General features: G+C 38.1%; 1 protein-coding gene across 1 annotated transcript; it reads right to left on the bottom strand.

Annotated features, from left to right (window-relative positions):
- On the bottom strand, positions 1–24,012 carry BOLL (boule homolog, RNA binding protein). Its single transcript, XM_074145387.1, has 11 exons — positions 23,995–24,012; positions 20,960–21,100; positions 17,046–17,137; positions 14,623–14,677; positions 13,241–13,316; positions 10,970–11,097; positions 8,935–9,006; positions 7,951–7,998; positions 6,741–6,866; positions 5,334–5,408; positions 1–24 (listed from the first exon to the last, which is right to left on the bottom strand). The coding sequence occupies exons 1-11, from the start codon at positions 24,010–24,012 to the stop codon at positions 1–3; spliced, it is 855 nt and encodes a 284-aa protein (XP_074001488.1).
- Between the last annotated feature and the right edge of the window lie 2,985 nt (positions 24,013–26,997).

Genomic DNA, 26,997 nt, shown 5'->3' with positions numbered 1-26,997 from the left:
TTAATAGTGAATGCTCCATAGTGTCTGCAAGAAAGAGAACATACAGATCAGCAAAAGCAAAAGAAAAAAAAAGCACCATTAAACTGGAATAAGGACAAATTATTAGAATAGAAAAAGAGGAAATTGTAAAGAGAACATAGAAGGAAACCATTCAAGAAAAAGCATGCCCATCTGCACCTTTCCATATTAATATAAAATTAACAAATATATTTTTGCTGGAGTTAAAAAAAACTTTTTATAGGCAATAGACCTTGCTACAGCTGATGACAAGCCTCATGTTAATCATACATTATGATAACTAGAAGCTTAGATTCTTGTTTCTGAGACTACGGTAACTTTAAACAAAACACTTATTCTCTCTCAATTTCACTGCATGTATAAATGAAAAAATACTTACCTATACAGAAAATATGCTGTAAGGTTTAATTTTCTTGTTCCAGATGGAATATCATTCAACAGCACACAGTACTAGTATAAAATTACTATACTTCTCCCAAAATGATTACAAGACTTGCCCTCAAAAACCCCACAATTTATGTATGTACACATGCATATATACAAACATGTATAAAGATACGTATGTGTATTACACACACACAAAGAACAAGTTTTCGCTTATTACTCTTAACTGCAGAGAAAAATTGAGTGTTTTAAGTTCAGTTAAATTTACAGAACATTCACAACAAAGGCCAAGGTGTTAGCCTCATGCACCATTACAACCTGTACACACATGTATATATATGAACTAAATTCTGTTTTGACATAGGAAGATCCTCCTCTGCCTTTTCAATAAGAGGCAATATAATTACTGCCAATATACTGCATACTGGAAACACTCAAGCAAAGAATCTTTGACCTCTCTAAAAAGCATCTTCTTATAGTAAGTAGAAAATTCAATTTTAAAGCTATGAAAAAAGATTGTGAAGAACAAAGTAGTGACAAAAACCAAACATGGGAACAAATCTGAAAACCAGGATACATTTCTATCATGGATAGGTTCTTGTTATTAGAGTTATTGGGTTTTCAGGGGAAAAAACCCATGAAAATACATACTAACTTTGTACTCTTCTGTGCATTTCCTGAACACCTTCTGAAGAAAAGGGTAAGCTTAAAAAAAGTACTATAGTTCTGCACTCCAATTCGGTATATCACACTTTCAGGTTTGAAGAATTAGATTAAGGAAGACTGTTAGACTTTGTCAGCCAAACTAGTCTATTGTGGGGACTGCAGTGAAGAGTTTAGATAACGTAAGCCTGATATTTTTTTTTTCCCCCTGAAGCTAAGTGTCCAAGCTCAAATAAAAGAGAACACCTCCTCCCCTCTCCCGAGGACCTAAAAAGTCCCCTGTAGGAAAAGACACTCTACGATCCTGTACTGTTAATGGCGGCCAAAACATTCTGTTTGATACAGACCATGGGAATAGCAAAAACTCTGAGACCAGAACCATGTCTACCCCCTGACAGGTATACTCAGCTGGAAAACATGACTGAGAAGAATAAAAAATCCCAAAAGCATGAAACAAAACAAACCCCACCCACCCACCTCCATGTACCAGAACCTTTTACACCTTTGCTCAGTTTATGTAAACTTTAACTGCGTTGCTCAGCTCCCCAGGCCTCACAGGTCTCCCTCATACACACACAATACCCAGTAAACATTTTTACCAGGCCAGCGTCTCAGAACTCAACATAACCATCCAGCAAAACAAAAATTCAACTCCCAGGTATTTCTACCAGGTCTGAAACCAGACAACACAAATTTCAATCTATAATCCCCAAAAGAAAACACCTTCAAATAAACGCAAAGGATAATTAGCAAACACATGATCAAGGGGAAGGGATTAGTATTTTTGATTCAAACCTGATCTTAAATACCAAGCCTAAAAAATAAATCATAGTTGGAAATTGGGGAATGTTTTCTTCTAATTCTCATTTAAGGCTATTACAAATTTTGGATTAAAAGTTACATCAACAAAATGCTACTTCAGTGGTAGGCTAAAGAAAATGTCCTGATTTGAGATAAAATAGAACCAACTTTCTGTTCAGTAATTTTACTTCTTAGCTAGGCCTCTTCTAACTCTCTGAAATTAACAGTACATTGTGCAGAAAACTGTTTGCTTTTAGAGTGATAAGACTAATATTTACACTTCATGCCAAGTAACGGTATGCAGAGAGGCTCTTGCTTATACTTACTGCTATAACAACCAGGGTAAGCTAATTTCATTATTTGCCCCATTGGAGGGTCTGAAACAGAAAAGCATAGAGGGGTCACACCTGCAGGGAGGATCAGACAGGGCAGGTGACCCAAAACTGACCAACAGGGATATTCCATCCCATCTGTATCATGCTCAGTATAAAAACTGGGGGATCAAAGAGTCAGTTCTCTCCCTTCAATGGCTGACATCCTAGCAGGACCCTGTCTGTTCATTTGCCTTTGATCCCGATCCATGTGTTCCTGACACCAGAGCTAGCTAGAATCCAGTTCCCATCCATTGCCAAGTCCAGTCTAAGACTTCCCCAGTGTCTGCCAGTGACATCATCCTGGGAGCTTGATAGGGTTTTGTATATATTGTATCTATGTCATTATTTTCTTCTTATTTTATTATTAATATTTCATTAAAGTAGTTTAGTTCCTTCTAAACTTGCAAATCTCTTTCTCTCTCCTCCTTCTCTTCTGGGAGCAAGAGGTAGGGGGAGAGCATCTGTCACCATCATTGGCCAATTTGGCCTAAACCACAATAGAGAATGAAAAATAAGTTAAAGAATTGCCAAAACTGAAGCTTTCTTTGTGAACTGCTCAATGATTTACATGATTAATGAACTGAGTTCTCTTTACAAAAAGAGAACTCAGTTCATTAATCATGTAACATCCACAACAGCATGTTTAAAACGTTCACAACAGCAACGGAAACACTGGTGTAGAAATCAGCAATTTTCTTTTTCAATAAAGATTTAATCCATTTTGTTTCCTCAGCCTTGTGACTTCATTAAAATATGACTGCAGAGCATGCTCTCTTTTGAGCTCCATTTGAAAGCTCTAAGAAGCCTGCAACTGCCAAAAATATCTTTAATACTGACTGTACCCATCCTACTCAACAATTAGGCCCAACGAGTCCAGCAGAGAGCCAAAGAGGGGCTGGAGCACCTCTCCTACGAAGACGGGCTCAGAGAGTTGGGGTTGTTCAGCCTGGAGAAGAGAAGGCTCCGGAGACACCTTACAGCAGCCTTCCAGTACCTAAAGGGGACCTACAGGAGAGATGGGGAGGGACTCTTTATCAGGGAGTGTAGCGATAGGACAAGCGGTAACAGTTTTAAACTGAGAAAGGGGAGATTTAGATTAGATATCAGGAAGAAATTCTTTACTGTGAGGGTGGTGAGACACTGGAACAGGTTGCCCAGGGAAGCTGTGGATGTCCCATCCCTGGAAGTGTTCAAGGCCACGCTGGATGGAGCTTTGAGCAACCTGGTCTAGAGGGAGGTGCCCCTGCTCATGGCAAGGGGGGATGGAACTTGATCTTTAAGGTCTCTTCCAACCCGAACCATTCTATGATACTCTCACCATATGACTTACAGCTCCTAGTGTAAAACATATGTTTATTCATAACGCAGTGGAGGCAATTAGCAAGTCACCTTCAAGGTAAGGTCCTTATTTTAGGCATCTGCTCTCTCTTACATGGCCATTACTTAGTAATTTTCAAGCAGCAGATACATTTGTTGGGATATTTTAACAAGACTACAGCCAGCAGGCAGTATTTTCATGCAGCTGGGGAGCAGGTGGTAATGACACTGCCACTTGCTTAATACACAGCAGTCTGCTGTCAACATTTGCTCTTTCATCTCCGCCCCCCCCCCCCCCCCCCCCCCCCGGCCAGTCGTCGCTGAGCGCGCAGCCACAGTGACAGACGCAATACAAGCTGATCATATTCATTACACGTGGAATATACTCAAAACTTTAAGTGGGTACATGAAAAGGTAAGGTGAAACTTTAAAGGAAGAATATTTCAGAACTACTATTTGCTACTAAACAAAGTTAACTAAATAAAAATTAAGACCTGTCAAAAACTATTTAGCCTCATCTTGTAATGAGTAAGATTATCAGAATTCAGTAAGGCTTTGTAAGGGTTTAACTGTATCTGTGTATCTACTTAAGACCCGAACAAAGCAGAGTTTCAGTTTTGGTTAACAGAAGACTCCTGAGAACAATAGATAAGAATGAGCAAGAAATACAGTAAAGCAATGGACAGGACTACTGCTACCTTTTCTTTTTTCTAAATGTTTTCATACATGGTTACAAAGTGGAATATAAACTGGATATTATGATTGCTGTGTTACACCAACTCCCTTTTAAGTATTTCTTAAAAATATGAATTGCTCAGGATTAGTATTCTCAAATTCATAGTCAGCTTCTGTATTTTTTTATCCGAGTACTTGCATTTTATTCCAAGATGACACTTAATGTTACAGCCCCCTCTACTGGAAACATTTAGTAAATGTTGTTACACAATAATCTGGAGAAAAGATTCTTCTCTTAAAAGAAATAGAAAAATAAATGAAAAAATAAATATAAAAGCCTATAACATGGCTTTGATTCATTCGTATTTAGTCTGTCATTTGTAGTTGAGTAAGCATCTTTCACAGAAGATTAAGCACTGCAATATCAGGTAAAACTAATACCTTTAGTCCTTTGTTACCAGGTAAATCTAGGCTAATTCTAGTTTAGACATAATCTCATATGTTGTGCCAACAGCCTCAACTTAAGCAAAAGGACCTCAAACTGGGACCCAAAAAACCCAAACAACTTGCATCACGCAACATGGAATAATCACATTTTCAAATAGACATGCAAAATCAGAACTGCGCATAAGAACACCCACAGGTGAACAACTGGAACAGTTTTTCGTGCTCCATGTTCCAAAACCCCATCTCAGCACAACATGAGATGCTTACCTAAGGCTGCAAGTAACCAATTCAACTTCTCAAGGTCCAAAGTTTTGTAACCATAATTTCAAAGAACTGAACAAGGTTCACCTTTTTCTCTCAAAATACATTCTTCATTTGCAGTTTTCTTTGTATGTCAAGTTTTAAATTGACTAGTCATGGTTGTTTTTTTTTTTTAGTTTCCCCAAATGGTTCCAAAATAAGTAATACTCGTGTCCTCTGTAACAAAGCCTCAAGTAAGGAAAAATTTCAGTTTCTCTCCAAAGTTTCTATTTTCCTTATTTATTAATTTGTTAATAAAAGACTTTTTCATCCCTGCCCCTCTTCTCTTACTGTCCCCTTCAAGAAGGGGACAGTAACACTACAGTGCTTTAACTACCTCAGTTTAATACTCACAGGGGCAGGCATGGCTATGGCACTCTGGGTGTAAGGCTGGTGATGTGATGCTTGAACTCCATGATCAGAATACAGCTGGTATAAAAAAAATAAATACAGAAAATAAGCCGAAAAGTTTGTTCTACAATTTTATGTTTTTATAAGCCTTTCATGTGAATTTACGTTCCTTAAAATTTCAAGTTGTGGGCTGTGTTTAGATAAACAACTGTCTTTTTAAAAACCAAAATTTCAATATTTTAATTTATGCTTTCACAAATGTATTAAAAGTTTGGTAAATTTAGTTTATCTAGATCAGTGTCAAAAAGAACTTTCCTTGACAGAAGTAGCATGCTTCTCTACGACATATCCATTTCACTCAGCTCTGATTGGAACAGTGTTTAAATGATTGTGTAGTAAACTGAAATGTTAACTCCCAGAATTATCACACTTACGGGATATTTACATACAAATAATACACAGCCTTTGATTTGAATTTTACACCATCTTCTAAATTTCCACATACTGTTTCCTTTACCATCAATAAATTCTGTGATGTGAACTGAGAGCATGTTACATGCAAATATTCCGTAACTAATTTTGTGTTTTTTCTTAGTGCTCACATATTTTAAATTTCTGTGTAACTTGATATCCGAGTTATGAAATACAAAAGGTAAAAATAACACCGATACTAAGATTTAAGAGTATACAATAAATACTGAGATTTATACACTTTAAAAAAAAAAAAGAAAAACCCCACCACTAAAGTCTTGTATTATTTAAGACCTTTAGAAGGAAATTAGATTACTTAAGTGGGAAATTCTGACAAACCTAACATGTTTGATATACCAGTTTTGGAACTTCTCATGTAGCCATAAAATATTCTTCAACTTTTGTAAAAATACTGATTACTGTCCTAATTTACCATTTATTTTGGCATCCCTGATAATTAGGAATGAATTATTAAAGAGGAAAAGTACCAATTAACCATAATACATTTCTCAATTTTTATAGTTATTCTATAGCTAATTATTTAATGTCATTTTTAATACCAAATTATAAAGAAATGGCCTTATACATTAAGAATCTCTTAAGAATATTAGAAACCCTATTGATATAGAAGAAAAAAAACCACATAAACAAATTAAAAAAATTATTTAGTCATTCAACTACTCGCAATTCATTCTCATCTTCAGAACATTTAGAAACGAGCTTTTACTCACACAGAAAGATCTACTTCAGGAAACTTATGGCCTGGGTAGTCTAATCCAGCATCCTGGATTTAAGAGGAGCAGCATGGGTGTGGTGAGTAAGTACAGGGAACAGTTGACAAAGTGCTCTGAACTGCCTGTGCTTCAACTAAAAGACTATGTTGTTTAATTGCAGATAAACACTTCAATTTTAAGTAAAATTTTTATTAAAAAAAGATACCTCAGGAACTGCAGCTTCCACTAGAAGAGGAGGAGGTACACATCCACTTTCCTGGGTAATCCCTATTGGCTGATAAATTACTTCAGATGGTTGCAGATACAAGAATGAAGGTGAAGAGGGAGGAGACTGAAATAAAACACATTCTCTTCATAGATTATGATTCATGCATGATAAATACCAAAGCTTATTTTACAGTCTTCTTTGCTATGAATCAACAAAGATAAAGCTTTAAAACGAAGTGTCAAATTCATCTTTGATAAGCTAAAAAAAAAATTTAAGTGAGGGGGAAGAAGGTAGAAGAGTCAGGTAGTAGAATAAAAAAGATGGCCTTTGATCACTTTTATGTATTTTTCAGATTTACGATTTTGAGAGCACTTAGAGAAATCCTGAACTTCTATGAAATTGACACTCTTAATCACAGAAACATAATACAGTTTAATTTTCTCTTGCAAAAATGTTACCACAAGTATTTTAATTTTAAAATAAAACCCACAGTATTTCTCCAATTCAGCACCCAGATTTCAAAGCAGCAGACTGGCATCTATTAATAGAGTAGAATTGATCATAACTGGACAAGGCTGGCTGCTGCTCAAGTAATGAGGACACGTTGTAACAGTTCAAGCTTAAGGGACTTGGTCCTTCTTTTAGCTTCAAACTCTTCAAGTTCCTTGAATGGCAAGATTTCCATATTAAGCTCCTCTGCTACAGGGATCACAAAAGCAGTAAGTCTCCCCCCAAAATTACTAAGCTAACAATTGCAAGTTCTTCCTCCTATTTCAGGGGTCTGGGTCTAATTTCAACATACTTCTGCATCTACATGCCTTTGCTAGCAATACTGTGATGAAACATCACAGTCAGTATTAGTTAGTGAGCTAGTTAAAACTAATTTCTCCTATCAGGCAATATACGGCAGTTTTTACCTGCTTCTGAGAATTTACTAGATAATTCAATATAAACTTTTTACCAGACAGAGAAGGGATGGGAAGAAGCTTTCTTTATGTCAGATTTGTATTTGGTGTTTCAATAAATGCTTCTTTATGCCTTCTATTGTGGCAGAAAGTGTTGCAAATGCCTTGCTAAAATATAGCAATTAATATTTACTTCAATAGTGGTGTGAATAGTGGGAAGATTCACTGTTAGATAAGTGCACAGTACCTTTAAACTAGATGCAAACTAATGGTAAGATGCTGCAACTATGAACTATATTTACCTGTGGAAGAGACCACTGCCACTGACTTGGAAGACACTGTGTCGGTGCCTAAATTCAAACAAGAAGAGATATTACTTATGTGATTAAGAACATATGCATACACATACTAGAACTCCCAACATACTAGAATCAAAACTCTCTCAAATCTATAATAAATTCTTAATTAAGAAGTAGTATGATTTTCTTAGGACCCCAAATAATTCAGGAACATAGTTTTGTCTACTTCCACTCAACCTTTGACTTGGGCATTTCATGAGCTTCTAGGCTTCTAAAACACTGAAGCATCTAAGAAGCATGCCTAATTAGGAAAACAGAAGATGCAAAATGCAGTTAACTTTACAATACACAATAAAAACGCATACATACTGCATAACTCCAGTAGTGGGCCACCATGATGGTTAGGGGATAATTATTGCTGGCTACAGCTACCTAAGGGGGCATGGGCTATAAACCTGACTGAGCCAGATTCTCATCAGAGTTGTTCAGAGCACAACAGTTCAGACAGAGACTGAAACACTGAAAGTTTTAACTAGTTATAAGGAAAAAAAATAAATCTTTTATTACAAGATGGGACAAACATTGAAAGAGGCTGTCATTCAACATTCAACAACAGAAAGGTTGTACAATCTCCATCACTGGAGGTATTTAAAATTCAACTGGACAAGCGCCTAAGAAACCTGATCGAACAGCCCTGCTTTGAGCAGGAGTTCAGCTTAGATAAAAGTTAAGAACAGTACTAGAACAGTTGTCTAGCAACACCAAATAAAACTTTAATTATTACATTTCCATGTAGTTACATAGGCAGAATAAATTGTATTACAGGGAAAAGCAAGCCTCTGATGAAGTTAAAAGTCTGTTTTGTATTATCACTTAGAACAGCCTTTTTATTTCCTAAGACTAAACAGACCCGAGACAGTGCTGCAAATAAAAACTGCATGACTGGAAGGAATACTGATGGTCTGAAGCCCGTTTTCAAACAGATACCTGATAATGGTATGTAGGAGACTGATAAACCGGTTGAGCTACCATCATAGGTGAACTGGAAACTGAGCGCGACTTAAAAATAAAAGAGTTACAAGTTTAATGCAGCAATTTCATAAGTTGTCACTCCTATTAAGGGCAGTTTTGAAGTATTACAATGCTGAACCACCTCCCCTCCCTTTTGAAAATGGATTTAACCACGTTTTAACTTATACCCAGATTCTTCAAAACCACTGTTTCTAAGGGCCAACATTAGAGATGAAACAAAAAAGTTCGGTATATTTACATAGTTCTTGCCAGAAAGCACTAGGCCATCACTGTCTAGGCACATTGGTACATTTTTGTAAACACTTAGGGCAGTCTAAGTTGTCACTGATATATTCCTACCCTCTCCACAGCTCCAAGACAATCTTCCCTTTTCCATTCCCTTCCTTACATCAGCCCTAGCATTCATCTGATTTGGCAGTGAGCCAGTTTAAGGAGCTAAACCAGCTAAAAAAATGCTTGGTTTTTTTTTTAGGGGGCCCAGTTTATGGTCAGCGAAACACCAGCAAAATAAAGGGGTATAGAAATATATGGCCATGATTGGGAACAACACAGGACTGAGAATATCTAATTCTGATTAGTTAAAGCTAGTGTGTATACCTCCTATGTCATGAAATTCCCTCATTCCTGCAAATATTTAGGAAGGAACTGTTCCACAGCTACTTTGATTCATTCTACACTACATGAAAATGCAGAACGCAAAATGGAAAAAAGACCCCGTCTGCACTGTTTACATGCACAATACACATCAAAAAGTATTAATCTCTTTAATTTATGTTTTCTGTAACATCAAATTTTCAGTTTTTTTCTGTAACTTTTTTATATAGTTACTTTCCTAATGATGAAAATTAAAAATATGTAAATAACTGAAACCAAAAGAGGCAGCAGTATTCCTAATTGGAAAGATTGAGTGCTATTTGAAACACAGTGGATCTGAGGCAGGGCACCAGAACCAAAGTTCAGTACCAGAATACAAAAAGTATTGTTGTTTCCAAAAGATAGGATTTGGGCAAACTCTTTAGAATTATAGAGCATGAACTTCAAAAAGGCTTTCTAAAAATATGTGAACAGGTGTTTAAACTTATGCTCTAAAGTTGAGGAGGCACTATATCATGCCTCTGTTAGAAGAGCAAACATCTTGGAAGTTAAGAAAAGTGATTAAAACAGAGGTTAAAAACCGAGAAAGAGACAACTACAGTGCCAAAATAAAAAACATTAAAAATTCTATTACTGCTCTCATCTCTGTTTTGGGAAAGCTTGGTTTTATTTATTAGTAATTCTATTGAGTTCCCCCCCCAGTATGTGAAGGGATTTTCCATTCATTTATAGAGACAGTATGTGCAGCTTCTGTGAAGGCTGCTTTTACAAAAACTAGTAAGGATGCATCCTCTACATACATCCTGTGCCTTATGCAGACCCCATCAATGTTGTAATCCTTCCTTCTTGTAAAAAAACCCAAACCAACTGAGATGCCTGACAACTCCTTGCTGCACATCCCCAAAAATTCTGTCCAAGTTCCCCAAGCCTACTACAATCTATCAAATTCTCTTTCTCTTAAAACAAGCAGTATTTGTGAAAAAGAGTATGTGAATGACTATAAAATTAGACAATATCACTTTTGCTTTGTTTATCTCTTCATCAGCAGCATAATATTTTGTAGCCAAAAACACCTCACTCTTAGAGGAATAATAAATGGAGACAATCAAGGGTCATAAGCACCAACAACTCCTTAGTAAAACAAAACTTCTCCTGGGGTAGGGCCAACATTCATTCTGAACTATCCTGTCCAGCAGGTCACATCAAAGCAAAGTCCCCTGCAGAAGAACAATAAACTTAAGCACTATTTAAAAACACAAAATAAGCAGACTAATATAAGGAAGCCATTTAAACATCAAACACGAGGCACAGCCAAAAAAACTGAAAGCAGGGACTTGAAACCACTGCACTCATCCTGGTCCACAGAAAAGTGTATGTACAAAACCAAATTACTTACTGGCCATGGCTGCGCAACAGAAGTGACTTCAGACGTATGAAAATAGGCCACTCCATTGTGGTAAATATATGGATATCCACTTGAAGTTGTTAAGTACATTGTACCACCCTCTGGTATTGCAGTAGAACCTGGAATTAATATCTTAAAGTTTACTTACCAGCAATTTTTTTTTTTTTTTAGATGCGTAGGTCAGAAAAAGAAGAAGAGATCATTTCTGATCTTTAGAGAAGCAAAACACTCAAAGAAAAGAACAGAAGGCAGTGTGCTTACTGCTATCTCAACTCTCTTTTAAACACAAAATCATGAAAGTAGATGGTCACAGGATGTCTCCAGAGGCAGATGGGAAGGGTGCAGAAGATGACATGCACATAAATTACTAAACACAGGTAACTCCAGTTACCAGCGAATATATACCTATTTTATCTTTGAATATCCAAAAGGTAGCTTCACATCATAGATTTTAATTGGTAACCTCCACATACTCATATTTATCATATTGTCACTAAAAACAACAGAATAACTTCACTACAAGATGCAGCCTGGTTTCTCAACACACAAAGTCTGTCTTTCTGTGATGGCACAGTGCCTGGCAAAAAAAGTAAAAACTGATCTAGACATCAGCAGCAGGGACACTTCTCAACAACGCCGCTGCTACGGCAGAAGCTGCAAGTTAGCATGGTCTGATCCCAGAACAGAGTTCCAACTACACAGCCCTCTACTGAGTACTGACAGCAAACATTATTCAAATAAAGGGATATCTACCCCTATGCAGGGGTTGGTTGTGGGTTTGGGTTTTTTCTCCTGTTTGGTTTTCTTTGTTGTGTTTTTTTTTTTTCCTTCAAACACTGCCTTTGAGATCACCTAGGCTCTATTTCTTTCTGTCTGCATTTTGAGGGGCATGGGACAGGACTTCATGTTTCTTTAGAACTTTATGTCAAACATGAAGACAAGTTTCAGTTCCAAACAAAAAAAAAAAAAAAAAAAGACTTCTGTAAAAAAAGGAAAATTAATTCTGTAACTGAAATTGAAATCTTGGAATCACATTATGTAGTAACATAGCATGGAAAAACTCAGGAAAAACACAATATAAGGAAGACCACTGAGCAAGTTTCAGTTTTTCATCTCCCTTGCAAAGCTGAGTGCTGCAGGGAAGGCCATTTTATGGGCAGACACAACATTGAAGAGATTACTAGAATGTGAAGCAGAGGACCAAGAAGGTTCCCACAGTGATTCAAGGGCCTTTATTGATGTTAAGAGTTAACTCCTAGAAAAGTATTCCATTTCTCCTGGGCAAACACTATCCCTACACACTTAGAAGGAAGAAGGGCGTATCTATGCATGAGGGAAGAAGAGAGGGAAGTTTCCTGTCTGCAGAAAGTAGGTCTGCACCAACAATGTTAGCTTGTAGAGGGCAAATACGGAAGGAAAGTTACAAAAGTGTACAAAGTACACTTCATTCCCTGCTGCACTTAAAAAATGAAAGCATTTTATACCTCTGACATATAGCCCTTACTGAGGAATAACAAAACAGCATGCATTGCTATGCCAAACACTGACATATCCTGTCTTAAAAGGTGGCAATTAATATCCTACATTTTCATTAGTCTATTATAGAAATAAAACAGCTCCTGGCAGAAGGAGAGGGCATCTTCTCTAGAAGAAAATTTGTCTTCTGTCTCCCCCAAAAGAACATCATAACAGCATACTTGCTCAAGACACAGAAGTTAACAAAAAACTCCTCTTACTAAGTGTTCAGTCTAAGTAGTTCTTTGTCAAAGGAGGAACATGCAGCATCCGTTCCATTATCTTACAGCAAAGAACTCTTAAGAAACAAATACTGACTGCAACCATCCATTCCTTATGGTTTCTACCAAAGAAGGCAAGATACAACAGTCCTGATGGATTTTGCCAATATAAATAAATTGGCAACAACCCAACCCACCAGCACAGCCTGCTTTATCCTGTAGAATCTGTGAGGACAGTTTAAGTGTTTAGATTTGAAATTCTGCCTGGCAACCAAGAGAAATTTCCATTCAGTTTTTTCCTAGATAATCTTTTCCAAAGAAGAAAGTAAATAATAGCCTAAAAGAGATAAAAGAACCAAAGATCAATCTGTTTATTTGGACATTTCCACTGGCATGCATTTACTTCCACTGCAAACTCTTCTGAGGTCGTTGCACACACAGAGCATTAATAGAGTGCACGATCAGGCACATCTTTGCTAGGAACTTACATTTGTGGTGACACATAACAAACAAAAAAAATACATACGAGAACTCCGTATTTGTTGTTTTCTTATTGCTGGACCAATATTCAATTTCTTATCCTTATAATTAAGTTTTTTTGCCTAGAATTAAAGAAAAAAAGACATTAATTATGTGTATTTCTACACATATCTAGGCATCCAAGAAACTATAATCAGAATTAAACAGGCACTTAGTAGGTCCCTACCCTGCTTTTTATTTTCAGTGCATCTCAAAACAACCAAAAGCTATACTAATTCCTTTTCACTTTAAACTTAGACTTCACAAACAAAATCAATCATTAGTGATTTCAAGTATTACTTGCTCCTCATGGAGCCTCTTGACTAACAACTAATACCAATAATTGTCAGATTTTTTTAGTTTTACCTTCCTCATGTATTCAGTGCTTTAAGAAAAGCACATCTGTACACAGACTGACAATTTCAAGTATAAAGATTAAACTTAATTTCATGGTTTACCATTGGATGGTAATGGTACTTGATACTAGTTCACAGAAAAAAACCACCCAAACAACAGGGAAAGAAAAGTACCTCACTTAAGCTCTTGTCTGTATATTCTTCTGGTTCCACATAACCATATTTTTTGAAAACACTCTGAAAATTTCTTTGAAAGTGTCCCAGCTTTTACTTTGAATTTTAGTGGGTGAATTCTCAGCATTTTAAGAAGCCTTCTATTTGGAGAAGGCCATCTGCAAGCCTTGGATACGGTTTTCTGGGTTACCCCCCTGCCCCGATACCTCACGTATGAATACATCCTGACCAACAGATCTCTCCAATACATTCCAAACAGAAGACTGAGCACACATTGAAAAGAAACAAACCAAGCTGAAGTGCAAATATACATGTCTCAAGGGATGTTCTACAAGGAGCATCAAGACAGCAACATAGTGAAGACAGAAAGCAACAATTCCACAACACAAAATGAGCTTGATCAAGACTTCAAGAGAACCTAATTATTCCTGAGAAGAATTACATCAGCTCTGACAGTCAAACATGTCGGAGTAAGAGACAGCAGTCATCTTTCCCAACTACCCACAAAATCTTGACAGCAATGGATTTTCTAGTAAAGGAAGTGAAAGCAATAGTGAAGGGCAGAGTCTTTATAGCTCAATATATACTATAGAACACAAAGACTAAGAAAGAGTAGACTGTATGTCAAAAATCAAGAGCTCTACTATGAACTGGCAACTCCCTTCCTTAGTTCCAGAAGGCCTCAGTATAAATCTTACCTTATATCTAATCATCTTCTTAACTATGTGGACCAAACTTAAAAGATCTTCAAATCCAAGTTGGAAAACAGAAGCGAACCAGACAACCAGGACTACTTAGCTTCTAACAGGAAATGAAGTATTTAATTTAAGAGAGAATCATAATGGGGACTATCGTTTACCTCTTGTAAAATCTTCTGTGCATCTTCTTGGGTTTCAAAAGTAACAAAGCCATACCTAAATAAAAATTACACAAGCTAAGTCTCCGAAGTTCATATTTACATATATCGCACATTATTACTTCATATATAGTACAAGTAACATTGAACGGTAAACTAATGGAGGAAAAAAAAAAAATCAGTTATAGAAATCAAGACTGCAGTAACAACTGTAATTTTAATTTAACATCCTCGCTATAGTCTACTTACAAATGTATTTAAGTACATCATCATATATTACTGTTTCTATGCAGTGAATGAGTAGCCCATGTAGAAAGTTCTGCAAAATTCTGTATTGTCCTTGTTACTCAGTGTATGTCCTTAGGTCCTTCATTTCCATTAAACAAAGATTTTGATCTGAAGCTCTCGCTCGTCATGGGTCCCCAAGATGAGACACCTGGGATGTTTTGGGTTTGTGTTGGTTTTTTTGGTTGATTTTTTTTTTTAAAATAATACTATACTTCATAAGACAGCTCCTACTTACTTCAGCAACAACTGTGAATGCTCCATACTTCAACAAGCACTACGCAGTATATTGAGTTCTCAAAAAAAGCAGAAATGTAGACAGTGTTTATCTGAATTATTCTTGTCATTCTTGACATGACTAGCATTAAACAAGAGTTCTGTGGTGATCAAGAATGAATTATTCTCCTATTACATGACACAGTATGTCACTTCTACCATACCTCTTCTGTGTAGAAAGCCTGTTTGATTTGTTGCAGCAGTTAGAACTCCTCCAAAACCTCTCAATTAATTCCCAGAGAAATCTAGACCACTGAATGTGGCACTGCCTGCACAAAAGTATCTGATCTTATAATTAAAGTCTGTATCACAACATATACATACAAAAAAGTATTTCTCCTAAAATTAACTTTGAGTAACATATTTTTTTAAAAAAATCTTTTAGTAGTTTTATATGCATATTTCTTAAGTTCATTGCTCATTTCTCAGGGTCAGATTTCAGAAGACACCAAGACGACCTCTTGTCATTCGAGCCGGTAGATCAAATTTTGCAATACAATATATCATTCTTTGCAAGCGTTTCTGTGCTAATTTGAGTACAGAGCTCCAGTAAGTCTCTGACCAGCTATACTTTTAAATCTTTGAAATGGGCTTTTCCTGTATTGACTTTTCCAAACAAATTTGGACACATTTCCAAGTTCAAAGAACACAAACTATTTTCCTAGCTTGGGACCTTATCTACACAGACTTTTAATTCTATGTGATATCTAGACAATAAACTAATAGACATAATCAATCACATAAAATTCTAAATTTCTTAAATCACTTTTCAACAAGAAGCAATGAAGCCTGTGCTGGGATTTCTACTGAAATCCCAACACCATTGAAAGTAATTATTTACCAACATATTTACTGTGAGACATATGTTGCCAGTCACAACTGCCTAATAATTGGATATTCTTGAGTTATTGTATTACATGTACACACATACTGCAGGACTGATATTCTTGGAATTTAGTAAAAGGTTAAGAGCCTTAGTGACAGATCTGGGACAAGGACCAAGTCCAACATGCCATGCAGGTGTATACTCTATGCTAAGACCTGCTGCTCAGTGTGTAATTTGTTCATGTATGTTAAGTGCTGACAGCATTAAAATTATGAGATGCAGACACCACAGGCTTACTGGTCAGAAGAGAACGTCTGACCCAAGCGAATTTTACACGTACAAGTTCTCAGGCACATTCCTTTTTGCTTCAGCCCTCTTCCCACCCTTCTGTGACAGTACAGTTCCCTCCATTATTTCTTTCACCATCCTTTGGGTTCTAGCAATAGATTAAGTCTGGATAGTAAAGTTTTCTCCAGATTTGCTCTTTGGCATTTCTGTTGTTGTTGACTTCCAGTCTTGGTCCCCTTTTCTGCAATCATGATTCATTGTCAGATTTCTGCGCTACCCCTCCTCCCCCTGCCCATGTTCTTGTTCAAAAGAAACCTTAACACAAAAATCTTAAGTTATCAACATGTACTCCAGCACAGCCAGGTCTATCTCACCTCCTCCTCCCTTCTTAGGCTCCTTTCCATACTGGTTTTCAGTAATAGAAATACATGTTTAATAGCTCAGGTACCCTTTTTAGGATTATCTAAATTATTATTGTCATAAAAAAACTGAAAGGACTATTGATTTTTTTCTTAGTTGCACATAGCTTCACCTTATATTACAATAACATGACTATAGAGTTTTACAGTTATACAAATTACAATGATATTTATATGAAGATATTAAAGGGCAAGAGCAGATTTTTGCATACATGGAATAAGTGGGAATTTCAATGACAAAATTAATATTCTAAGCTATGAAAATCATAACCAAGTTTTCTATAGTCATTATATCTTCATTTCCCACAACAAGTTTATACTACTATACTAACCCTTTTGATACTCCAGCTCTGTCATTTACTATCTTCACTTCTTTCACACTGCCGTACTGGGCAAAAAACTTCCTCAGATCATTTTCATTAGTCTAGTACAGTAAATCAAGGGGGGGAAGAGAAAAGTTGGTTTGCATAGTTATTCAATGAATATTTACCACGAGACTTTTAATGGATATACTTCGGATAAAGTTTGCTACAAAGTAATTATAACCCTGGATAGGAGGAGAGAAGAATGAGCATGTATGAGCCTCACAGCAAGAGAGCAGCATCCTTGTTTAATTACTGCTTTTTCATATTCAGCAATAATGCTAGAAAGCCACTAAAATATCAAAATTCATCTTTTCGTGAATTTATGTAACAACTGTCCCTTTACAGGCAAGGTCACTGAGGCAGGTTTCCTAGGTCTGAATTTTGGTATCTGCAAATTTTGTACTAGAGTGCTGTTTACAACATGAAATATCACTGCCATGTTTTCAAACTTCAAAACAGCAGAGGGTGTAGACTTCCATAAAGGACATGCATAGGTCACATATGAAAAAATCCCCACTAAACCACTTAATGGTCAAGTCAATCTAATGTACTGCAATTCCTCTTTTTCAAGTATGTTTAATCTAAGACACTGCAAATATGTATAGGCATATCACAGGAAATCCCCATTATAAATTAAGTAGGACAAGGTCCTTTTAATGGAGAATGTTGTAAATCCACTTGGAGGAAACTGCTCCCTTCTGAGTATGCATAGAGAAAGTCAAGTTCCTAACATACAGGCACACCTAAGCTATGTGAACACTCATCTACATTCTGTGAATCAGTTTTCTTTTACAACGTAAGCATGTATCAAATATGGTGCCCTAAACACCACATTTCAAATTTTTTTCTACATGGTCCATAGTTAATATTACACCTAATGCTGGAAGAAGTATGCTTATATGCATGGATCTCTATATGATTCAAGCAATTTCTATAGTCATCTATACTTTTTGCTATTTTTAAGGACATGTATCAGAAGTACTATTTTACCTTTAAGTGAATGACTTATTGTTTTTAAAACTGTATGTATGCAATTTAGTAAATCCTCTCCTGCGCATCAAAGGCTTATTTGCCTCATCCAAGTTTGAGAAGCAAAAAGAACTTAAAGAAACAGAAACTAAATATAAACAACTTTCAGAACTGGAACGAATACGAGTAGTTCTACCCCCGAGACACGTTTTACAAAAATACGGAATTCAGCTTGCTTGCTACAACCCCTAAATCCAACAGAGAGCAATAAGGGTAGCAGACTGCTTTATCTCCCTCACTAATCCAAGTATTCAGGCATTAAAATGTTAGAAAACACTCAGTCACTCTGAAAGTGTGAGGAGTAAGAACAGACACAAGTGCACTGAACAGGCATGAAATGCTTCAATGTTTTATTAAAGCTCAGTAATCGTGTCCTCTCCCTCGAAACTACCTGCACTGGTTCTTGAGAAACTACCCACCATGGAAAGGTTAAAAAAAATTTCTGACTGGAGTCCAGAACCACCCTCTTGAATAGACGATCACGCTTTGTGCCTAAACAGAAGCATGAAAGACTGTGTACACAGAAAAACAGATTCAGCCAAACAGCTGATAGCTTATATAAAACAATTCTGCAGCCCCTGCTGAAGTGGTCTCAGATTCTTGAGTAACGAAAAGCACATACAACGTACAGAAGACTCATACTGGAGATTTTTCCTTTCCCTTAATATTTTCCCCAATGAACACCAAAATGTACCTGCTTATCTATAGGCCTTTCATGTCTAAAGTTTCCCATTTCTGGAAGACTGTTTCTTTTAAGCTCCAGATGCAGCTCAGCTGCCTCACAAAGATGAGAAAAAGAACCTATAGTTCTTTTTCAGTAGAAAGCTAGAACACACCAAGAGACAGTAGAAAGCTAGAACACACCAAGAGACAACCAAAGAGTCCTAAAGACTGATCTGTCCTGGAAGTGTCATTCAACATCTCAAGGACATGAAGCATGGCTACACAAGACTATAAACGTGGAAAGCCAGAGGTTTATCTGCAGAGCAGTGTATTAAAGGGGAGTAAGAAGGAAACACCATTCTAAGATTCACAGAGCAATTTGCAAGTATCTGGACAAAGATGGTATCTAGAAGCTTGCCAGAAACACTTTCAGGACTTGCCTTTTCCTGCTCAGGACAGGACAAAGGCACTTATCAGATTCTTAAGAAAAGCCTTCACCCATGTCAAAGATACACAGCATATACCACTCAAGAAACAGCTCTTCAGACCAGTATGAAAGTGCACCCAACTCCTCTTACAAATTGCTTCTCTGAATTTAAGAGGTCAGATGTTTCCTCTTACAAATAAGAATCACTGCTATGGCGAGAGTATGTGGCAAAATGATAAAAGAGCTTGCTGGAAAGAAGGATTTTTTTGTTGATTCAGTGTCTCACTTTTTAGCTTTTTACCACCATTCCACAGTGCCCCAGGGGGACATTTGAGGGTAAAAACCCGAAACACCCAATGCTTTTTGCCATAAGACTTCCAATAAAAAAAAAATAATCCAAGACTGACATATATATCCCAGAATTTGAACAGAAATTGAAGGCTCTACTTGATATCAAGAGTCATAAGTAAATGGAAGAGTATCCAAAATGTCTGTACATATATTTCATCTCTTGTTTTCCCTTTCCCAATAAAATCCATCTTCTTCGTGTTTATAGATACAAATACACTTAATTCCTCTGTTGTGGAAATTAAGATTCATAATATATTTTTACCTATCAGCAACTGAAGCAAAAAGTCAAGAGACTCTTCAAAATGAACACTAAATATGACAATTAATGAGAACATTGATATTCTATGCAGAAAATTTTGAAATTGCAGTGAAGAAAGAATAGAATGAGACAGGTCTCTTTACAGCTCTAGTAATTTGCTTCCTATTAATGCAAAAAGCTACTGTGCCTCTTTGCTAAAGCCCAACACATACAACATCTCTTGAATTATGAACGCCTCCATTTGAATTATCTCAGCCAAATGAGCCAGAAGATCCTGGAATTTCTTGTTTTTATTATGCAAAATAGTCTGAGTGAATTGTCATTCTTCCTCCTCTTTATCTGAGTCAGTGCTCAAAAGGTCCTCAGCCTAGGAGGATTAAGGCAGAGAAGATACTGTTGGTAGAAACAAAGAAACAGCTAAGCAGACCAACAATGTTTTGCAAAAGTCAATGACTTAATTTATTATCTAGAGTGGTAAGAAAGCAAAATGAGAGTAGCTGGAATATAGGTCTGGTGCATATCTTGCTACAAATGTTCAAAGTGATTGAATAATGTAAGAATGGTTCAATATTCACTGCTACTTGAGGTTTTTAGGGTATATGCAAAGGTACAAGCATCCTAAGAATCAAGATCAGTACCGCAAATTGCCCAGAGAAGCTTTAATATTTGTTTTAAAACAAACACTTGCTTTTAAGAAAATTACTACGGTAAGTGAGGAATACATGCACTGTAGCTCCTTCTTTGAATGAGCTGGAAGAAAAGCACTAGAGGAACTGAAGCTATTGACATTTGCTCTGTTTGCAATCTGTAACGTGTTTATGGTTTAATAAGCATTATACATAATAAAAAGCCTTATACATACTTTTCTACCATAAGCTCTGCTGACTACAAAAGCCACCTTCTTTGAAAAGAGAAAATTCTGAAGAACCAGTACATCAAAAGCTTCTAGCAGCCAGGTGTACAGAGTCAACTTTTTAGTACAGTTATGTAAATCAAGGCTTCAACTTCTATTCTCTACTGTTGATTTGAATGTTATAGTGAAGGGTACTTACCACCTAAGCAAACACACATATGATTATGTCTCACTTTTCTCCTACTGATTTTTATAAGGTTATAAATTATCATTTAGTAGTAAAATTAGGAAAAAATTACCTTAAAATCAATTCCTCCTACAAAGATGCGATTTGGAGTAACTGTTCCAAACCTTGGAGTACTGGTCAAATTATTTAATGGCACCGGTGACACAGTGTTGGGAGATGAAGATAAAGATTCTGTTTGTGTCTGATTTGTGGTCTGCTGCTTGAAAGAGAACATTTTCAGATATTTTCAATATCTTACACATTATAAGCTATTAAAGAAAAAATTCTCAACAGAAAATACAGAGTTTTTTGGGAGGCACAGCAAATGCTAAACAACTGAACATTTAACTACATAATTTTTATTCAGAATGCAACTTAAAGTATTTAAACGTAAGCTTAGTTTTAAGCAATTCAGTAACTTAGTGAATACACTATGGTCCAAAGTTTGACTTTTTTATTTCAATACCTTTCTGAGTTAGATATTTCGGGCCTAATCCCCCAATCTTAGTTTTTCTGTTTGCACAGCACCCACCCTGCTGCATGAATCCCAAGTTATGAATTTTATTTCAAAGATTAATTTATACCTATTTAAAAGTCCCTTAGTTTAAGGCTATACAGAAAGGACCTTTTCAACTCAACCTGCAATCTCACACACATCTACAGAACTAAAACTCTGCTCTCTACATCAGCTTCTGCTTGATTTTCCAAGTGCAAAGCACCCATACTTCCATCACATAAAATCAACAAGCTCATTACAACTGACAAGAACAGCACTTGAAGACTAGTCTCTTGGCCTACAAACCGAGTGTAGTGCAGTGATCCTAACAGAAATTCTCTCTGCAAAAGAAGAACCAGGTTGCTCTTGCCCCAATAAAGGAAAAGAATGCAGTATGGCAGAAACTTCATGGAAACCATTATTTAGTGAAGTCCGCCTGATGTTTTAACTTCCACCATGCTTACACCTGTGAACTGTGAAACAATACGGACTTGCATTTCATTGGAATACCCTTTTCAGAACAAACTAATACTGCCTTACATAGTCAACCCTAACTGTGAGAGGACGGCTGCAAAGCAGCCATGTAGTATTGTCAGTAACTTCACTAACAGGAATTGCAGAAGAGACTTCAAGACCATTTTTGCTGCCGTTCATCCGTGTCTGTCCCCCCTCTCCTACCTACCCCCCTAAAGTTTACTGAAACCAATCCTGGTCTATAGTGCCCTGACAGTACCTCTAAGGAAAGAGTCCAAAGTAAAAGACAAGCAGCAGCTGAAGGCTGCTGATAACAAGACTAATAGCGAGCAGACTAATGAAACCTAGAAGTAGGAATCTGGGGGGTATCAGCCTCCAACCTTTCTTTTGAGAAGACTGAGAGAAGTATATCTTCTCTTACCGTTGTGCAACCCTTAAAATTTGTAGTGAGGACTGACAAAACACATACAGGCATATTTTAAAAACAGAAAGCTACTGCATCTAGTAGAAAGTTTTTTCACTTCTTGTGGTATCCGTACCTTCTAGTATCTCCAGAACTAGAGGAGAAAATGAAGTGCTCTTGATCAGTTCTCACAGAATCCCCCTTTCATTTACACTGTTGTTTTACTTCCTGATTTTGCCTCTAACTTATTCACAGGACAGTATTTTCTTATCTCTGCCTTTAAGCATTCCTGGACAAAATCAAATCCCTTATCTTTGGGAGAAGACACAAAAAACGAAGGCTGACAATTAAAGTTCAGTGAGAAATAGAAGATCAATAATGAAGAAGAATTATGAAAAAGGTTGTCTTTTTGTTTGCCCTGCAAGCCCTTCTAGGATTATTTGATATTTCCTTAGCTACCTGAGAACTAGTCCCAGTAATTCTGAGTAATGGCTTAATGCTGTTGTTTTGGATACCTTAAAGACAATAAATCCAGCTTAGTCCACATCTTTTTAGTTTTAGGGCAGACAAAAATTTACTAAAACATACATGTTTTGGGCTGAGGAAAAACCAAAGTCTTTACCTTGGAGAAAGTATGCGTTGAGGAGAAAGTATGGGTTCCTCCTGGGAATACTATCCTAGAGTAGCAACTAACCCGAAAAAAAAACCCTAACGCTTGCAGGTCAAGAACAATGATAATCCCTACAGGCTTTAGGAGGAACGTTTTCTGCTGAGAACAACTTTTGAAGGATGACGAAACAGGTTATTTTGTTTATCTCTCACACCAAATACAATATTCAACTTGTATAATCATCTGGTGACTGTGTACAGCACTAAAATACCTGAATTTAACTATAAAGTAACAATTAACAGCTGACACCACAGCCAAAATGTATTCCTTACTTCAAAGATCTCAAATTTCATTTTCTCCACACAAGTTTTAAAAGTTTTAAGTCTTATTAAAAAAAAAAAAACACCATAACACCAAAAATGCAAATGGAGGAAATGTGGAATTAAACACATCACTCATGAATTCCCAATACAGTAAACCCCAATGAAATTCAAAACCTTAAAATCTGTATTCTGATTGTTATCACATCATTTCCTCTCTAATATCAGTGTAGCAGTAAGAAAACAGGATTTTAAAAAAGTTCTATGCGTTAACAGCATGTCACTTGCCTGTTTCTGTCTCTACAGGTTTTCAAACTCAGTTTTTATCTCCCCCCCCCCCCCCCCCAACAGTATGGATATGTATATTCATCACTACTTTTATGGGTTATTTAGTGTGTCTGACAAATGCTCTTTACCAGAATTGATAATTTTTCATCTTTACGTTGAACACATCCACGGCCAACCAAACATTACAAAGGCTTGATCAATCCCGCCTTACCCCCTAAACATCCCTCTTTTTTTACAGTCTGTGTCCTATAATGTTAGCAATTAGACACCCATCTTCCCCAGGCATCATGTACCGCTGCGGACCTGAGGCACGGGCAGCGGTTTACCCCCAAGGTGAATTCACCACAGCGCGCCGCACCACAGAGGAAATGGCGGCGCCCGCGGGGCCGGGGACAGGGCCGCAACCGCCGCCGCCAGCGAGGGGCGCGTCGGCGGAAAGGCCGCACTCCCACTTCCCTGCCCTCTCCCCGGAGCGACTCCCCGGGCGGCGGCCCCGTCGCCCCGCCGCGCTCCTCACCGCGCCGTCGGGCTCCATCTGTCCGTCGTCGTGGCCGCCGCCGCCGCCTCAGCCCCCGGCACGTTGCCGGCACGCGTCGCGCTCGGCAGAGAAGCCTGCAACGGGCGGGGGAAGACACAGCCCGGCGGCCAGCGCCGCGGGCCGGGGCGGCACTCAGCGGGGGAAGCGGGCTGGGGCAGGCGTCGGGAACAGAGGTGAGATGGCTGGGGAGGGTCAGAGCAGCCCTTCCTCGCCCCAGCGCCGGCCCCCACCCTCAAGGTAGACGCCTCCCCGCTGAGGGCGCGGCCCCACGCTCCCCGCCACCCCTCAGCCCTCCTTCACGCGGACAACCCTCTCCTCGACGCGCCGAGTCTTCGTCTCCCCTGACAGACTGCCTGCGGCAAGCGGGCGGTTGAGGTGCCTCTTCCCCCTCCCCGCCTTCCCCGGCACCTGCCGGTGCCGTCACTCACCGCCCGCTCCGCCTCAAGGCCCGGAGGGGCCGCCGGCCTCCCCGCCGCGGGAGCCGGCCCCCGCCGCTGGCCACAGGGCCGGTATGGTCTTCCGAGTCCCGGCCGCTTCCAGCCCCGGGGCGTCGTGTCACCGGCGAGCCCTCACACGGGAAATAGCAGTGGGCAGGTTGGAAAAGAAGGAGGCTGCCGGCACTACCCCCAGGAAAAGCACAACGGAGCCCTGGGGCTGAAAGGAGAAGCTCCCTCCAGGTCCGTCCCCACCACCTGAGAAGGCAGCTGGTGACCTCCTGCCGTGTTTTTATTGCCTCAACCAGGGAGTGAAACAGGGAGGAAAACAGGGTCATGCATTTCACCTGTGCTCTGGCCTCAGCCAGAGAAATACAAAAATGCCCAGTGAGACTGTTCCCCGGGTCTGACTCACCAGGCCGTACTTGATGGAGGCGAAACCATAGCTTAGGCTTTATGACTGTCAGCATGAAGAAGTGAAAGTCCTTACTTGAACTCAAAGAGACTTCCCAAGGTTCCTAAAGAGACTCTCTCTCACAAGTAGGCAGGCTGCCCTGAGAATGGTGTGGGATAACCTTAGAGATGCAATTTGGGATCCACTGGCAGAAGTGAGTAGAAAATGCTGCTCACTTTCATGACTGCTTCTCAAAATATTCCATCTATTTTTTCAGCCTTTACCGAACTGGAGGAGAAGCACCACTTGTGTCGGGTGTACTTCTGTGGTCATTTAATGAACAGCACTACAACTTGCTCCCGTTTGGCAATTTCATCCTGTTTGCGAATGCACATTGCCCTGAAAATAGCTCTGCTGCTAAACAGGTCTGGAAAAAAAGAGTGATTCAAATGTCAAGCTCATAATCAATATAGTTACAATGTACAGCCTGACAAAAATGCTTGATTTGATGATGGCAAGAGCTGGAACGCAGACAAATGTGTGCTGAGAGAACCACTCCAGTGGGAAAGCTGCTTTTCAAAGTGATCAAACATCGACAGGCTAAGTCACAGCATCTCAACCCCAAGATAAAATGTCAGGATCACTGTAGGGTCAATATATCATTGGCTACTCTCCTGTTTTACTTTTTGGGGTATTTTAGAATAAAGGAATAGTATCTTCATAATGTCTACAATTAAATATATTTTAGTTGAATTCAAATCTTTGTGTCTTGCTTAAGTTTGCTTTATGCAAATTATACCAATCCAACCTAAACCCAACAGCACTTTCCTTTTAAATTAACTCTCTGTTACTTAACTCTCGCTTAACTGTCACTTAACTCTCACTGAGTATAGGCAGGGCACAGACCTGCAGTCGTTATAGGACCCTACACTGCTCCCTACTTTTCTGGTGTTGCTTCAACATCTACCAGCTTCTGCAACATTATTGTTACCACAGGAAGCAAAAAAAAACTAAAAGAGATTTTCTAATAATTCTGTGTCTGTGATATGTAACAATATAATGCTTAACTCTTAGTAGTGACTATTTTTTAGCTGAGAAAACTGTATAAAAGCAAAGGCAATTTTAGCAGAGCTGATGAGATTTTTAGAAATAGTTATTTTGCAAGATTACAGAACTCTAATTGCATTCCTTGACTTTTAGGGATATTTATCCGACAGTAACAAAGCTTATCCTAAGAAGAGCACTACATTTTGATGATGAGAAAAGTAGAATGGGCCAAGCCTTTCATGTGCTTCATATCTTGATTTGGGGAATCTAAAGTCAGAACAGCTGAAAGAATACAGAAACATTCAGAGACATGAAAGTGTATTTTGCATAGTTTTAATTGTCATATCTTCTACATTACACCTTCTCTTCAAGTTAAAAAAACTGAATCTGGGACATTTACATTTAAAATAAGGCAGTTGTGACAAAAGTAGGACTTTTGCAAATAAACGAGAAAGATTGAGCATTTTTTTATTCTGATAATTTAAAAAGTGAAAACCTGAAAACGCAACCCATTTATAAATTTAACAGGATTACTAGCAGAGCTGCCAAAAAATGTTGCCATGCATATAGGATTTAAATATTACAACAAAGGTTGCTGGGCTGCCCCAGCACTGTGTGGCTGCTTCATTAAGGGAATAGTATCCCAGTGAGGAAGTCACTCTCAAAGGAAGTCAGGAGCGTGTCTGTTTTTCCTGACTCTGCATGTCAGCAATACACGCAGCATGAAATGATCTCTCCTACTGTTCTCTCCCACAAATTAAAAGGCAGTGCTGGACAAGGACAAGAGTCTGACTGTGCTGGTTCCTGTAGGCTCTTGCCTTTTGTCCTTTTTTATAGCAGCAGAGAAAGTCAGAGGTTAAATGAGGAATGATAAACTGAAAAAAGCGAACTAAAAGAGAAAAAAATAGAGAGAAAAAATTATTTCAGAGGAGAAAGGAGGAAAAGAATTCTCCAGGCACAAAAAGACAAGGATGATTTTATGAGTAACACAGGGCCTGGCAACAGATTGCTATTTCACTGATTGATTCCCTGACCTTGGAAAAGACATGCTACCTTTTCTGCTTCTATTACTTATCTGTAGATAATAATGCTAGCTTTCCTACCAGC

Source organism: Numenius arquata, chromosome 3 (assembly GCF_964106895.1).
Source record: "Numenius arquata chromosome 3, bNumArq3.hap1.1, whole genome shotgun sequence".
Classification (NCBI taxonomy): domain Eukaryota; kingdom Metazoa; phylum Chordata; class Aves; order Charadriiformes; family Scolopacidae; genus Numenius; species Numenius arquata.
The sequence above is the reverse complement of the archived record's forward strand: the minus strand, read 5'-3'. Positions and strand labels throughout refer to the sequence as shown.